This window comes from Pelodiscus sinensis, chromosome 3 (genome assembly GCF_049634645.1).
Source record: "Pelodiscus sinensis isolate JC-2024 chromosome 3, ASM4963464v1, whole genome shotgun sequence".
In the NCBI taxonomy this organism is placed as follows: domain Eukaryota; kingdom Metazoa; phylum Chordata; order Testudines; family Trionychidae; genus Pelodiscus; species Pelodiscus sinensis.
Window position 1 is genome coordinate 118,147,461 of NC_134713.1, and position 16,157 is coordinate 118,163,617.

Genomic DNA, 16,157 nt, shown 5'->3' on the forward strand with positions numbered 1-16,157 from the left:
GTTAGTCCTTAAGATGCTACTAGACTATTTGTTGTTTTTAAAAAATTTATGTGACTTAGGCACTTTTGAAACACTTTTACACAGTACCAAGATGATTTCTAACATGGCTATGCATGATGGATTGGGCCTAATGGTGTTAGAACTGTATTTAAAGAATTCTCCATCTCCTTGTGCTACTAGGGACCTAACCCCTCCCTCCCCCTGCTTCCCTCCCTCTATATATATATATAATTTTGGTGAATGGTAAAAAAGGAGTTCAAAAAACATTTGCCCCTATTCATGTTGGTTGGCCAAACCTCATTAAAAAACACCAAAAAAGGAAAAATATTTAAAATTAGACCTTAATTCAGGGTTTAGCTCCATCTACAAAAAAAATTAACGATTAGCATTTATGTACTGTGGGAACCCTTCCAAACACACACTACACAGACACAGAACAATATTTTTCAGAAAACATCAGCAATTCTAAGATTGTATCCAACTCTCCTTGTGCTTTATTAAAGTAACCACATTAGACAAACAATTACAAATGTAATTATTAAACACTAAATGTAAAAGTTTTTGTCCATCCATCTAGGCACATTTTGACCGATGGCTTTAATCTCTCACAAAATAAAAACAGTTCTCTAACGTGGTTAAAGTATGGCTAGAGCATAAACATGCGAAAGGATTATGTTTAAACATTTTGCTATTTTTGCTGTACAGATAAACTATTTTAAAAGGAAGTTACGTCTCCCATCTGTTACTGGTAGGGCCAAAAACTGCCATGTTGAGTTTTGGTATTTTTTTTAAACTTATTTTTTTAAACAAATAGTTCTTAAACTATGAATTTGCTACTTGATTTAATAATGTAGTTATTGACCAAGTGGATACTTTTTTTTTTTAATTTCTAAAATTCAGCAGTTGCATCTCCAAAATCAACTTCTTTCTCTAAAGAGCAGATAAAAGGGGTGTCGTATCAAAGAGTCACTGAGCTGTATTTCAAGACTGAATCTCTAATTAGTCACAACCCATTGAGCCTCTGCATGATCACCTAATACTTGACAAATCATTAAGTGACTAGTCATGGATTGAAATGACCCATCTAGTATTATACTGAAGATGGATCTATGCATTACTATTAATCACTTCCTACATGACACTGCCTTTAAACCTCATCTGTTTGTCCCACCTGTTGCTAGCAAAAGGACTCCTATAAATGACTCCTGCTTAAAAAACTCCTGCATGCAGTTCTTGTGTAGCAGACCCCAAATTCTCTGACAGAGAGAAAAAAGCTTTATATTACACATTCAAAGAATCCCAAAGCACTTCACACAGTAACGATTTGTGTGACAGCACTATAACCGTGCAGGTCATGGCAGTGGTCAGACTACAGAACAGGAATGAATCAATCAAAACTGGGGCAACCTACAAATCTATTCTAGTCTCTGCAGCTGGGTAGCCCAAGATTCATTGTCAACCATCTTCTCCCCAGCTGCAATACTAGGCGTCAGAGTGGGTCTGATAGACCAGTAGCACAAGAAGCAACTCAGTAGCCCAAGAAGCATTCTTGATAATAATCATGTCCTTTTCAGGACAACTGGGTCAATCCTGAATGATATGAAAGACACTCAGATCTGTATGGCTGGCAAGGCTGTTTAGTTTATTCATGCTGGGTAGAGTCATCTTTTAATTAACTGTTTTTATTTCTACCATCAAAGTACTTTTTTTAGAGTAAGATCTGGGACCGGAGGAAGAGTGCAAAAATCCTCTACCTTATGGGAACAGCCTATTTCAAAAGGGATGACATCAATATGATTTATATAAAAAATTCTGTAGAATTTAAAAAAAATAAAGTATTTTCTTGGAATTACGGCTAGCAAAATTGAACCAAAACAAATTGAAAAAAATATTTTTAACGAAAAATCATAAGGAACAAAGCTAATGACTGATGCTTACTGCAATAGTAGCCATCTCATACAGTAGGAAGGAACCATTTCTCTAAACCTGCCAAAGCCCAAATCTGTCAGAGACTATGTTGGGCTTAGTAGACTCAAAATGAGAGGCATAAGATTAGCAATTCAGGAAGATGGAAATGATGCTCAATTCATTGCATTTGTGGAAATCACTTCAGTTTCATGATTTTTTCATTGATAAAGCAGTTCACAGCAATAAGTATGAGAAGACCAGATATGCGATGGAAAATGATGAACTTGATCCTGAATTAGCGGTGCTCCTTATAGAGGCCCCAATTCAGGAAGGCGCTTAAGCACATGATTATATCCACCCCTACTCAAAGCAGCACTTACAATTATGCTTAGCTAGAAGCAAGCTCTGCTGTCCAAGGAGGGACACATTCCTGAATTGGAGCCCAAGAGACAGTGGACTGCTATGGAGAGTGCAGTTGAGTGCTTCCATTTTTAAAAGGGGCAATCTAATTTTGTCTCATGATATTGTTGGGTTTCTTCCATTAGTTTAAACAAAGAACAGATTATTTTTCTTTTCTCTGGGGATTCCTGTGGCTGTTTAAGATGCTAGTTAACCATGTGAGACCTAACAAGCTGTCAGGTGAAAGGAGTGTTTCTTCTGTTTTGAAATGTTATAAACAAGCTGAGGATAAAGGTTTGAATGAAAAGTTCAGGTTAAAGCCTTTGAGAAGAACACATGGTTGGTAGAATCCATGGTAGGAATAACTCAATAGACATTTCAGGTTTACTCGTCATTTGCACCAATATGAAATGTAAATATCTTGAAGCAATTATTTATTTTCACACCAGATGGAATAAATCCAAAAAAGTATGAATTTATACCAAACATCTCAGACTTCTACATTTTCTTCTTCCCAGGAGATCTTTAGAACCTATTTTACCATGAGAAATAACATACGTTTTAAAATATACCAACAAAAAAGGGGAGTATTGGCCATGATCCTGCAGGATAGTGCACTTATCTGTTTAGAGACCTTTTTGCAATGGAATACGAAATCCATTAATCCTTCCCTGCTAAGTGAGAGAATGCATTTCATAAAACTCCATTTAAAATAAAGAAAAAAATGTAGCAATGAAGTTCACGCCTACTTTTCATTATATTATCTAGCATATCTAAGGCACCAAGACTCTTCTTACAACATTTTTTTTTAGAAGTGAACACACAAAAATCATCTTGATTTCCATTGAGTATGGCTTGTATACAAGAAGCAGGTCACCCATGTGTTAAAACAGGAAGCATAGTGAGACCGGTTTGCAATATCCCATGGGAGTACAAGCTCACGTTCCAGTTGTACTTGCATTTTATTTCCCTTTAAGACTTTATTGTAGGGATGGTTGACAACTGTCCATTGCTACTGTTTAATGGATAATATGTGGTTTTTGACTAAGCAAAAGGCATTTCCCATGAAATTATCTATTAAGCTTTTTTAAAAAAAAATGAAAATCCAAAAACTTGTTGGTATCTTTGGGGGGCAGAATCAAACAGATGGAAGGGAGTTTCCCCCAAGTAGCTCTATTTCATTTTCATTTTATTTCTAGCTTTTGGGACACTAAAAAGGCGATTTTCCCTTAATTTACAATGTGAAGAAATTAAAGCAAGCAAGTTCTTATAGAGTGTGGAAAATCAATATGGGCATAGGCATGCAGCAAGTGCTGAGGTCGAAGGAAGGAAATAAAAACAGGATCCAAGTTTCTGGAGTATCATGGCAAAACTTCACAGAAGTCCATGGCACTGTGCCCAAGAACACTAGCACAGTCAGTATTACCTATTACAGGCAGTCCCCGACTTACGCGGATCGGACTTACGTCGGATCCGCACTTACGAATGGAGCTTTCTCGCCCCGGAAGTCGGGGCGAGAAAGCCCCGTTCGTAAGCTGCTCCGGTGCCCCTGGTCTGCTGGAGACCGTCTCCAGCAGACCAGGGGCACCGGGCGGGTTCCCGCGCTTCTGAGGCTTTGCCAGAGCAAAGCCTCAGAGGCGCGGCACCCCGCTGCCGCTGCGGCTCTGCTCCCCGTGTCTCTGGTCTGCTGGGGGGGGGGGGGGCGCAGCTAGTGTGCTTCCCCCCCCCCAGCAGACCAGGCTTTTGTTTTGGACTCTGGGGCAGAGCAGCTGGGGCGCTGCCGATTGGTCCTGCAGCGCGCGTGGGCACTACTGGACCAACCCGGCAGCACCCCAGCTGCTCTGCCCCAGGTCCTGATTCAGCCGCTGCTGGTCAGTTTCAGCAGCGGCTGAATCAGGACGTCTGGGGCAGAGCAGATGGGGTGCTGCTGGGTTGGTCCAGTAGCACCCCAGCTGCTCTGCCCCAGGCGTCCCCAAGTCAGCTTCTGCTGAAACTGACCAGCGCTGACTACAGGAAGCCCCAGGCAGAGTTGCTCTGCCCCGGGCTTCCTGGAATCAGCTGCTGATCAGTTTCAGCAGCAGCTGACTTGGGACGCCTGGGGTTCTTAAGTTGATTCTGTATGTAAGTCAGAACTGGCGGTCAGTTTCAGCAGTGTCTGAATCTGGACGCCAGTTCCGACTTACATACAGATTCAACTTAAGAACAAACCTACAGTCCCTATCTTGTACGTAACCCGGGGACTGCCTGTACAGGAAAATCTAAAGCATCTGATGAAATAGTGTAAGTTGCTCAGAATATTTCTACAACAGTGTCATGTACTCCTATATAAGAATGGCTGCAAGTTTAATTAACATGCCTGTTTTATCGTCTCCCGATAACCTTGAAAAAATATATATGCTGCACACACGGTTTTTATCTGTTAAAACCAAATGAACATAAGTGCCATCTAGTGAATTTTGTGATCATGCAGTTACTAGGAAGGAGGATGGAGTCAAGAGAAGAACTCACTGCTCCTGACTCTTTTGAATTTCAACTTGTTAAGGACCCTATGCAGACATAATGCAACATATTCACTTGCGGCAACAAAACACTATTTCCTAGCATAGTATCGTCACTTGGTTTCAATATTTTGCATTCCTACTTTCACTCATCCTACATCCTGCTAGTGTAGTTGAATAATTCTGAAAATTATTCAGAACTGTATTTTATTGCAGTGGTGCCCCAGGGATCCCAATCCTAAGACAGAAGTTCACTGTGCTGGGTTGTGCAAACTCAAAACAAGAGGCAGTCCCCCTGCCAGGTGCATTGCCACCACAACACAGCTTTCACATCACATGTTGCAACACGTGAAACAACAAAACCATGGAATCCCTCCCAACAAAAGCAGTAGGTATATCCACGCTGTTTAAAAACCCTGAATAGTACGTCTCAGAGCTCGGTCCTGCAGACCCAAGCCAGCACGACAGCACTAAAAAGAGCTGTGGAAGCATTTGGGCTCTGGTTGGAGTTTGGGCTCTAACGCCCAGGGAGGCGGGTAGGTCGTAGAGCCTGAGCTATAATGTCTACACAGCTTTTTGTAGCACTTTAGCACAAGCCTCGCAAACCTGAGCCTGTAGACTGGTGCTTAGAGACTTACTGCCATGATTATTAAATCATTGTAGTCATACCCTCAACTGGCATCAGTGGGACTCCTCATAAAAGTAACTATTCACTTGTGACAATTTTCTTCCACTATTTGATCTGAGGAAGTGGGTCTGGCCCACGAAAGCTCATCACCTAGTAAACTATCTTGTTAGTCTTTAAAGTGCTACATAGTCCTGTTTTTTGTTCCAGCTACACCAGACTAACACGGCTACATTTCTATCACTATTCACCAGTATGAATCATCCAACCATAGCCAATTCATTCCCAAGATCAAAATATCAAATACTTACAAGTACTGGAGTCCTCCATATTTTCGACCAGTGGAGGATAAATAGCAGTGCTAGAGTGTTCCTTTTACAATTCTTCTGACCTGTGTAACTTCTAGAGATTACCAAGATCCGGAACTCACTTGTCACCCAAAATTTCGTTTTCGCAGCTTAACTTGCAGCCTTTAGAAATAAACTGTGGTCTTTTATTCAAGGCAGCAGTGTTCTCTAGTGCTTACAGGGAGCATAACATGCTCAGCAGTGAAGACTCAGGAGAAGAGTACTTTTTTTTTTAAATCAGGAAAGGAATACAAGTCCCCCTAAAAACCTCTCATCGATTTACAAGCACTGTAACGCATGGCCAATGCATGGCAGAAACATACTCCAGAAAAGACACTTTCATTAATGATGGATGGGTTACAAATGACCAGGATCCACATTTGGGGAGCAGCAATCTATAGAAACTGAGCTCTGTGGGCCAGTTGTGGTTTCTGCGCAGTGAAACTAGGCAGAATTATGTCACCAAGTCTAGCTAAACTTGCTAACTGACAAGAATTTATTTAGCTCTCAACATTTACAAACTCAAGTGTTTAAAAGCAAGGACAAGAATACTTAAGGATATGGCAAAACTTACATTAACAAAACACACAGCACAATCTCTGCTAGCATAACTCATTTGAATTGAATAGAAGCTGTGGGGTCTTCACTTTTGAAACACAGGCCATTTAATTAGGTGCTAAGCAAGGATATAGGAGACAACTTCATGCACCTGTTAAAGGCTAGGGACAACATTTATCTGCAAAAGTAAACAATTGGCTTTGTATGGCATAAGCAGATGGGGTTTTTTTAAACTTTTTTCAAAATGCAGTCCACAAATGAGAGACCAAAATGACCACTCTTCCTGGTGTTTGGATTTCTTACGTTATTAAAGTTTATTATCACTTAATATTACATCGTGGGGACTTGGATTTTTTAGTCTTTGCAACACACAAGACCTTTAAAACATAGATAAACTGTTATCTAAAACGTATCCCCTGGAGTTACCAATAGATCCAGAGCACAGACTCACTGTAGGATTGGGATGTCAGAAGTTGCGTCAAACTCTCCACAAAACTCCCACATTTTATGTGCTCAATTGCACTTTTACTCCCTTGGCTTTCAAATAGTCACAATGACTAAAGACACTGTCTCCTGGAGGTCACTGATCATGATGAAAGATGAGTAAATAAACAGCTCGAGAGCACTTTTAGTGATCCTTGTGAGTGCTTCGATAATCAATGGGACTGCCTTTGTTCTAGTTTTCTATATGCATTCTACATTGTGAGAGTTCTTCATAGTAGGGATGTAAAAAACTCGTAAATAAAGTCACTATGTAACCATTAAAAATCTGCAGCATAAACTTTTCTATGGGCGCACACCAGCTGCCAGCCTGCACTGCAGATTCAGACTCTGCTGTATAATGCTTATACAACTGAGCCCGCAGAGGGCCACCAGCTGGAGCCAGTGCACAATGGAAGCTGGCTTATAGTATGGGCACCAGCTCCCAGCCACACTCCTGGGGAACAAGATGTTGCTTCATTGCTTCAGCCTCTGATACTGCAGAGCCTGAAGTGCGGGGCGGCAGCCAGCTCCCTTGGAGTAGGTCAAGAGGTGGGAGGCACTGATAAGCCAGCTCCTAGCGTGCACTGGCTGCCTGCCCTGTTCCCCGGGAGCTGGCACTGTGGGCTCTGCAGTATAAACCTTATACTGTAGAGCCTGCAATGTGGGCCAGCGGCCAGGAACTGTCACTCACTAGCAGAAGAGCTTAAGCCGATGCTTATCAGTTAACCAGTTAAATTCTTACATCCCTGCTTCATAGTTTGCTATCTTCTCTGTTTCCTGTTTTTATCTGCTAGTATGGCAATGTCAATTAGCATGGTTTTGTTCACCTTCTTTCTACACCACCTACGTCTACTCCGCTTTCCTGCACTGTTCAGTCTACGGCAACTACCAAATCCTGTAAAACCTTAGTCTCTTCATTCTCTAGAATGTTTTCGTAATAGTACATGGTTGTTGAAATTCATCCTTGTCTCACTGGCAACAATACAGGTTCTTGGTGACTTCATTGTGTCTGTTCATATATTCTCTTGATCCAGACCCCTGCAGGTGCTGAACACATCACTCCACCAGCTCTGCCTTTTTTTCTTTTTTGCTTATTTATATTACAAAATAATAAAATTCAGTTCAAACCTTCTTCCCAAACATGGCTATTTCTAGGATTTCTCTCTTAGTCCTGCTCAATCCATACCCTAGATCCTCCCTCTGTAGAAACAGTAGTGATCAGTAAGTGAACTAGTAGAAACCACTTAATGTTTCCACCCAACTGCATATAACGGGGTGGAGTATTACAGTTACTGACAGCCTCTTGCATCTGTCTTTTTGCTCCTTTATGGTGTATAAACATAGGATTCAAAGGCTGGGGATACATTATATTGAGGCTTAAGATTTTTTTTCTCCTCCTACATCTGTTTTCCAGAAATTCAGTTCATATTTATCATGGTTTCCCCGAGAAGGACAATGAGTGGCTTACTATCATAGGCAGCAATCAAATAAAACCCAATACAAAGGAAGAGAGATTTTTATTCAGACTTCTTTTCAAAAGTGAAGTTATGAACAGATGTTTAACTCAGATATCCCATAAAAAGATTCATAGAAACAGATTAGACTTTAAGATATTAAAAACCATGTTGACTTTACCCTCAACAAATTATGTTCATCTATGCGTCTGACAAATCTGTTGTTTACTAGTTTCAACCAATTTGCCCAATACTGAAGTTAGACTTAATGGCCTGTTAATGCAAAGACCAATCCACATAAACCCTGCATATTGATTAAAAAAGAAAAAAAAAAGACAACTCATACAAACTAAACAAGGGTATGGAAAAAGTTCCTTAAATTTTCTAGTCAAGCCTTCCGTTTCTTTCTACACATTTCCTTATGTTTATTTTCAGGAGGCAAATTCCCCTTTTCCCTCAAAATAAAAAGGCATACCTTTCTTTTTCCTTGCTGTTCAAGATTTTGCTTGAAGCGGAGATCAGACATTTGGATCTGAATTCGCTGCTTTTGAACTTTCTTATTCAATAAATCCCTGTAACGCACATACAAGGCATTTCTCAGCCTGTATAGATTCTTGTAGTTTTCAAGATAGCGCTGAAAAAAAAATCCATTCAAATGTTTTGTTAAATGTGTATTTTCTTACCACCTTTACAATAATTTCCATTTCCAAAACAAGCATGGACTTTCCTCATCAGAATGTAGGCTCATTTCTAGAGCTGTGCAGGAATCAAATTTTTTGTTTAGGATTTTTTTTTTTTTTTTTTTAATTAACAGTTTTGAATTTTAACCTGAGCTTTCCCCATGAACCAAAGTTCAAACAAATCCGACAAGTTAGGAAGATCAACACAGAAAGTATGTTCTTTAGTCTCTGAGCTAAAAAAAGTGCAATACCACTGAGAACAATAGATGCCATTAGTTTGGGGACAGGTGAACCTATCAGGTCTTCTCTTTCTCTAACTTATATGACCTGCTGTTCTTAATTGTAAGTTAGAAGGAATATAAGCATGAATGATTTTGTTCTCTTCTTTTGGCATTCAAAGTGCCAATAAACAAGCCACTATTATATTGATGACATTCTGTATATTTACAAATATACTATAAATAATCTCAGGTTAATGCATTGTAGTGAGTTCCCTGCAGATGGTGCTGTTGACTATGGTCTGGTTCAATAATACCAGGCTTCCACTGGACTAAGAGGAGTATCTCATCATTTATTTTACTCCCACCACAGCAGAAAATTTTCTGTGATCCAAGATTCAGTAAACTGCAAGGCCCCAAATGCATTTTCAGTAGAGCTGTGTGTTTTCCTCAAGTGCCACTAAGTAAATAAGGATTCCTTCTTTTCTGTATGAACTGGTTTGGATCCTGAAAACAGAGGTGTGTTTGGATTGCCAAGTACTCAAAGAACATGGCATAGCATCATAACTGTGTAGTGCTATGATGCAATAACCCACAATATCTAGCGTCCACAGTACGGCTATTCCGAAATAAGCATTATTCTTCATGGAATGAGATTTACAGTTTTTTAAATAAGCCATCCGTTATTTTGAAATTATTTCAAAATAATGGAATTGCTGTGCAGATGCGCACATTGTTATTTCGAAATAACGTCGGTTATTTTGAAATTCCTGTGCTATGTAAATGCATCCAAAGAGTTTACGAATAGCTAATAAGTTTTACTCCCTGGTTTATCTGCATGCTGCTAAAAATCTGTCCTTTGTAAAAGCAATTTGAAGCACACTGGTAATAGTTACAGCTGCCTCAATTCAAGTACACCTGTTTGCCTTCGCCTTTGTAAATATGTATGAGAAGTGCCTTTCTGAGGTGAGTGGTTAATACTAGCACTGGATCATTGGGTCCAATTGTTCTTTCATTTACACTGGAATAGGTCAAATCCAATAACCCTGAAATTAATGGAACAACATCAAGGCAAGATGGGCATTATTGACATCAGCATCAGATCCCTTATCAGCCAAAGAAATGAATGAGCACAACAACCAGAGAAGACATCAGGCCAGGTGGATAACAAGGGAGAGCTCTTTGGCTTTTGGCCTCCAAATATTTTAACTCTATGGAATTATTACACATGGTAGTTTAAGTTATCTGCAAATATCATGCTGGAATTACCTGTTCTAGCAGAGCCCGTTTCATTGCATCTTCTTTGTCTTCATCACTAAATGATGACTTGTTGTTCCTCTTCTTACCATTTTCATCTTTCCTCATTTTTGGGGAGGTTTTATCATTCTGTACAGAAATATGTGGATGTCAAAATAGGGGCCGGATCAATCATGGCAAGGATAATTGTGACGCTTTAAAAACTATACACTTCCTTTCCTGCATAACAGAACTCTTACTTTGTCTCTTCCACTCAAATCAGAGAATAGCCATAGAATCCAAAAAATCACTTTTCAGAATTCTGGCAGCGTACAGCTAAATACATGGAAGTTAGGTCCATCAATATTGATTAGCCACGGTGGCGGTTAGGAATGGGGTCTCTAGCCTCTGTTTGTCAAAGGCTGGGAATGGGTGACAGGAGAGGGATCACTTGATGATTCCCTGTTCTGTTCACTCCCTCTGGGGCATCTGGCATTGGTCACTGTCAGAAGACAGGATATTGGACTAGATCAGGTGTTCCCAAACTTTTTGACACGGGGACCAGTAAATCCATTCATGAACTTTTGGAGGACTAGTAATGTTCATTTGCATATTTGCATATTCATTGATCAAAGGATAAATATGCAAAGAAGTTGTTTCTGGTTCTCCCAAATCTCCCAGTGCCAGCTTTAGCAAAGCTTTTGATATGGTCACCCACAATATTCTTGCCAGCAAGTTAAGGAATACGGATTGGATAAATGGGCTATAAGACAGACAGAAAGGTGGTTAGACCAGGGTTTCCCAAACTTTTTACTTTAATTGGAACCCTTTTTTTTCAGTTCTGCTTTTTGCAGCCCAAAAATATAAACACATGAAAAACAAACTGAGAAAATACCAGACATATAATATGTCTGGTATTTTCTCAGTAGGTAAGTTGTATTATTACTAGATGTATCAGTTTGTAGTTTCAAACTGCCTGGCTGGTAAATGTGCTCAGGCTGCATGAGTGTGTCTACCAGCCAGATAGTTCGCAACTACTCGAGGGGTGTGTGTCGGGGGGAGGACAGACGGACGGACAGCAGAATCCCTGTGCCGGACTGACTCGTGCTTTGTGGGTGGTGGGGGAGGGGGGAACGAGGTCGGGTCGGTCCCACGCCCTGCAGGCCGATTCATTCCTCCCTCCTGCTCCCCTTGCTGTGCCTCTGGCCAGCCTCACTTCTCCCAAGCCCCTCCCAGGTGGCCAGTTCTCCCCCACTTCTCCTCCCAATCTGCCTTGGCCAGCCCCACGGCCTGCGTCCAGCCCTGCTTCCAGCGGCCGCTTCTCCCACCCCGCCCACATCTTCCCCAGCCAGCTTCCTGCCCCCAACCTCACACCCCCCCCCGGCATCCCTGCTTCCACCAGCCCCCCAATCTCTCCAGCCTGCCCTGATTCCCCCATTCAGTGCTGCTTCCGGTGGCCAGCGCTCCCCTCCTTCTGACCCCAGAATCCCCTGGCACCTGCACCTTCCCTTAGCCCTGCACCCTCCTGGTGCCTCCCTTTGCCCTCTTTTTCCCTAAAACCCACCCCCTCACCAGTCTCTGCCCCATTCCCCTCCTGCCCCTCTGAGCCCTCACTCGCAATTTGCTCCATCCTGGCCTTCCTCATGCCCCCCCCCTTCTTTCAAGCCTTCTCCCAGCACCTCCCCCTCCAGCCCCCAATGCCCTTCCCCTCTCCTCTCCCAGCATCCTCCTGGCACCCTCCCACTGACACCGCCCCTCCTGCCCTTTCCCTCATGGTCTGCACTTGCCCTGCTATGTCTCTCCTGCACCCCTGGCCCTTGGTGCCTCCCCGCCACCGCACGAGCCGGTTCCCGCCTTCTCCTTCCCCGTGGCGGGGCCGCGTTCAGGCCCCGACATGTGCCTTGCGTGGGTTTCAAAACCCTGGGGCGTGACGTCACGTCCTCCCCGCCCACGTGCAATGCCGCGCACTGGCGGCAGGTGGCGAGGAGAAGCCGCACGTGGCAGGGGCAGGGGGACGCGTGGGGAGAGACTCGGCCCCACGTAGCACTGGAGCAGGGCCCGGCTCTTAACTCGCCAGCACTTCCGGGTGCAGGGGCGTGGGGCCCGATTCGACCGAATGGGTCCAAGCGGCCTAAGGGCCAGCAGCCACCAGGCCTGGGCTGCGGACCACAATTTGGGAAACGCTGCAGTGGCTGGATGGGCCTTTGGTCTGACCCAGTGGCTGTTCTCATGTTGTAACGCTCGCATCAGATTGAAAATGGATTTGTAAGTCTTATCCATAAATACTTGTCACTGCTCTGGAGTAATAATTCACTAACCACAATTATTCCGGAGAACATACACAAACTAGTATAAGAACAATTTGATTCTATGGGTTTCAGTAGCTGACTTCAGTACTAGTGCTTGAACCATATCACTGACCGATTGCTCACAACCCCCCTGTAAGTATAAAGGCCTCATGAATGGCTGTATCTACTTAATGGAGTTCTCAGTTTTTAAAAAGCAAGTTCTGAATGGTGTACGCATACACACACAAAGCCTAACATACACTTTCATGAAACTGGAGGTAGAGTTGTAAACTCTTCTCTACAAGCTAATGTACATTTTGCTCCTCTTGAAAACACCGCACATAAGCACCTGGCTTAAAGCAGTGCTAAACCCTGATCCTAGGGACTGGATTTTTCAGGCTGCACCAGCGAAGTGAATGGAGTTTCCCCATACAAACTTTACAATCTCCGCCAGAACCCTAAGCCTGCTAGATGCACTCACATACAAGACTCAAAAGTGCCAAATCAAGGGACATGCAATGTGAATTGATAGGTCCAACACAGGGATATCAACCGTTTAAAAAGTTATGCACAGCTTGGAGCAGCCACCTGCGGCACAATGCAGTGGGACGGGCTGGAGCAGCCTCCCGCGTGTGGCCCATCATGGGCAGGGGGCTGCTCCAGCCTGGTCATGCCCACCAGGGTATGGGCTGCTTGAGCTCAGCTGGGCCTCTGGTTAAGCAGTAATCCCTTTACATTCCTAGTCCAATACATTTAGCACATTCTTCCAAACTCAGAAATGGTGGAGTGCCAAGATGCCACAGAAAATTCTCATAGAGCTTACAAGGAAAAAAAATGAATTAAAACATGAATCTTGAGTTGAAGCAGTGAGATACCAGCACCTTACTGAACCTAAACCTAATTAAAACATTATGACTTTACAAACAAGAAATGTGAGCACACTAGAAAACGCTAGGTCAAGATTATGTTAAAATAAAATAAAGCACCGAAAGGCAGAACTGAAGCACCCAATCACCCTTAACTCTTAAACCACTCTGTACATTGTGCAGTCCTGTCTGGTTTATGAAGTATCTTTTTGGCTGTATCCAGAATCTGGAGTAATTTGCCAAGGACCATCGTGGATTTTCCATCAGATAATGTTTAAAATCTTGATTTTAAAACCTAAGAATAAATTTGGGGAATTTCTGTAGCATGTGTTACACAGCAGGCTAGAGTAGGTGATCACAATGGTCTATTCTGGCCTTAAAATTTATAAAACTAGAAAATGAGCAGGATCCTAATATTTAGAAAGCGTGGACATGTTTTTAAAAATAAGGATCTGATAGCCTTTGATCTTGAGCTATTTGTTGGAATTGCAATTAGCAAAGGCTGTTGGTTGCAGAGTGAGTGTAAGAAGTGTGGGCATTGGTCTCTCTCTTATCCTATTCTGGATTACTCTAGGATCTCAGCTCTGGCTTCTGAACTTGAAGCCGTGACTGCAAGACGACATTTAATTTTATTTAGCTAATTCATACAATGGAAAGCTCTTTTTGCTTCATTTATTTTTACGTCACAAGCCGGTGGCTTATTTCTTCATTATCCAGCCTGGGCTTAGTTGGCCCATCTCATGGGTCTATCACAGGGCTGGGCAATAATATTCAATGGGGGGCACATTCCAAGAATTTCAGGAGCCACACTTTTCTACTATATTAATAGAGGGCGTGTGCGGTCTGGGGCTGAGTTGGAGTGCAGAGGGAGCTCTGGGTGCTTCAGGGAAACTCTCTGGGCTGCCACAACCACACATGGTGGTCAAAGCAGCCAGCTGCTGGGGCCAGTATGCGCAATTTGGTGTGGCATAACCCTTGGCGGGAGGGTGTCTCCAGGCCCTGGCCCCAGCATGGTCCACGCAGCCTCCTATTAGCCACAAACTAGCCAATGGGAGTTGCAGCATGTGGAGACCCGCTGCTTCCCTCTTTCTAGTGGGCACGTGTCACAGAGACACATGCGGGCCACAGCAGCCAGGGAGTCTGCCTGAGAGTCCCACTGGGCTGTGGTAGGCCAGATCCAAGCATCTGGAGGGATACATCCCGTCAGCAGACCGTATTTTGCCCATTCCTGGCTTATCCTGTTCCTAAATTACTTCCATCAGAGTCTCATCACGCTGTTGGGACCAGATTCCCACGTGATATTCCTGGCAATCTGGTCCCAACAAAAACCAGTCCTATGAGGCAACTTTAAGAGATCCAGATTTGTACGATGATTGTTTTGGGAATGATAGACGCTGCCACATAAGTGGTTGGGAGCTAAAATAAGCCACTTTTTTAAAAAAAACGTTCAACTGGTCCTTAAATTGGGGAGGGCATGGAGAAAGTTTTCTAGGAGGCTGGTCACGCTATTACATGTTTATGCGCATTTGTACCTGACAGCAAACGTGTGTTTGAGATTCATGTGAACACTTCCCTTTTGCTGGCAAGAGACCAAAATACTGAAAACTACTACCTCAGACATGAATGTAGTACCACTTAAAAAAAACAAAAACCCCAAACAAAAACACAAGCCACCTTTTATGCAACTCTGCATATTCTTCCACAGTGAAACAACTGGTTGTAATAATATGTCCTGGATAGCACTGAGCTGGCAATGGCAATTGGGAAAAAGTACTGTTTGTTTTATACAGTAAAGCACACAGGACAAAGGTTTACTACAAATAAGAATTCTACCTCAAAAAAGGATGTGACAAAAACAAAAAACCCAAGCTACTGATTTTCCTCCTATTTACAAAAATCTGTCTCCTTGGAGAGGAACCAAGCTACAGCGCAATAAGCACACTGCTCACAGTGGGAAGAATCCCTCTTTCATTAAGTAATTCCTTGCTACCACGGACACACTACAAATATGCATAATCCCGGCCATTCCCATTCTGCAGAAAGGTCTGTGAGCGAATGAAGGCTTTAGAAAAATGGCAGATTGCCATGGCACAGCAGTTGCAACAAAAGCAAGAAAGAGAGACCCTGAGCAGAGCTCAATTCTGCTTCAAGTAAAATGCATCATCTGTAACTATAGCAAAAAACGTGACGGACATATAAAGCACTGCCATGCCTCACCGTCAGCTCTATTTGAAGGGGAGAAGAAAATTTGGCAAAAGGAATAAACTCAAAACCATCACTGGAGACGTGTTCCAGATGCCTTTGAAGTTGCCCGAATCGAGAACAGAGGCAATCATAAGTAAGAATGTTAAAATGTGATTATTTGGCGAATCGTATGGTTGATAGAGTTTGTATCAACTATACAATTAGTCACTAATTGCCTCTGCAGAGCTGCAGCAGGGGTAGCTCCAGGAGAGCTGACAAGCTGGGACTGAGCAGTCCTTGCTTGTGCCAGCTCCAGAGCCACCTGCACTGTAGCTCAGCATTTTAAAACATAGAAAGAGACACTGGGCTCTTACTACATTTAAAATGCAGAAGTGCAATGATCAGCATGAGCT

General features: G+C 42.7%; 1 protein-coding gene across 6 annotated transcripts in view; it reads right to left on the reverse strand.

Annotated features, from left to right (window-relative positions):
• LOC102456693 (uncharacterized) overlaps positions 1-16,157 on the reverse strand; it is a 124,878-nt gene that overhangs the window by 68,315 nt on the left and 40,406 nt on the right. For all 6 annotated transcript variants that reach the window (XM_075924615.1, XM_075924616.1, XM_075924614.1 and 3 more), the window contains 2 exons: positions 10,440-10,556; positions 8,748-8,906 (listed from right to left, as the gene is read on the reverse strand). In XM_075924615.1, the coding sequence (XP_075780730.1) occupies positions 8,748-8,906; positions 10,440-10,556 (276 nt within the window). The remainder of the gene's footprint in view (positions 1-8,747; positions 8,907-10,439; positions 10,557-16,157) is intronic.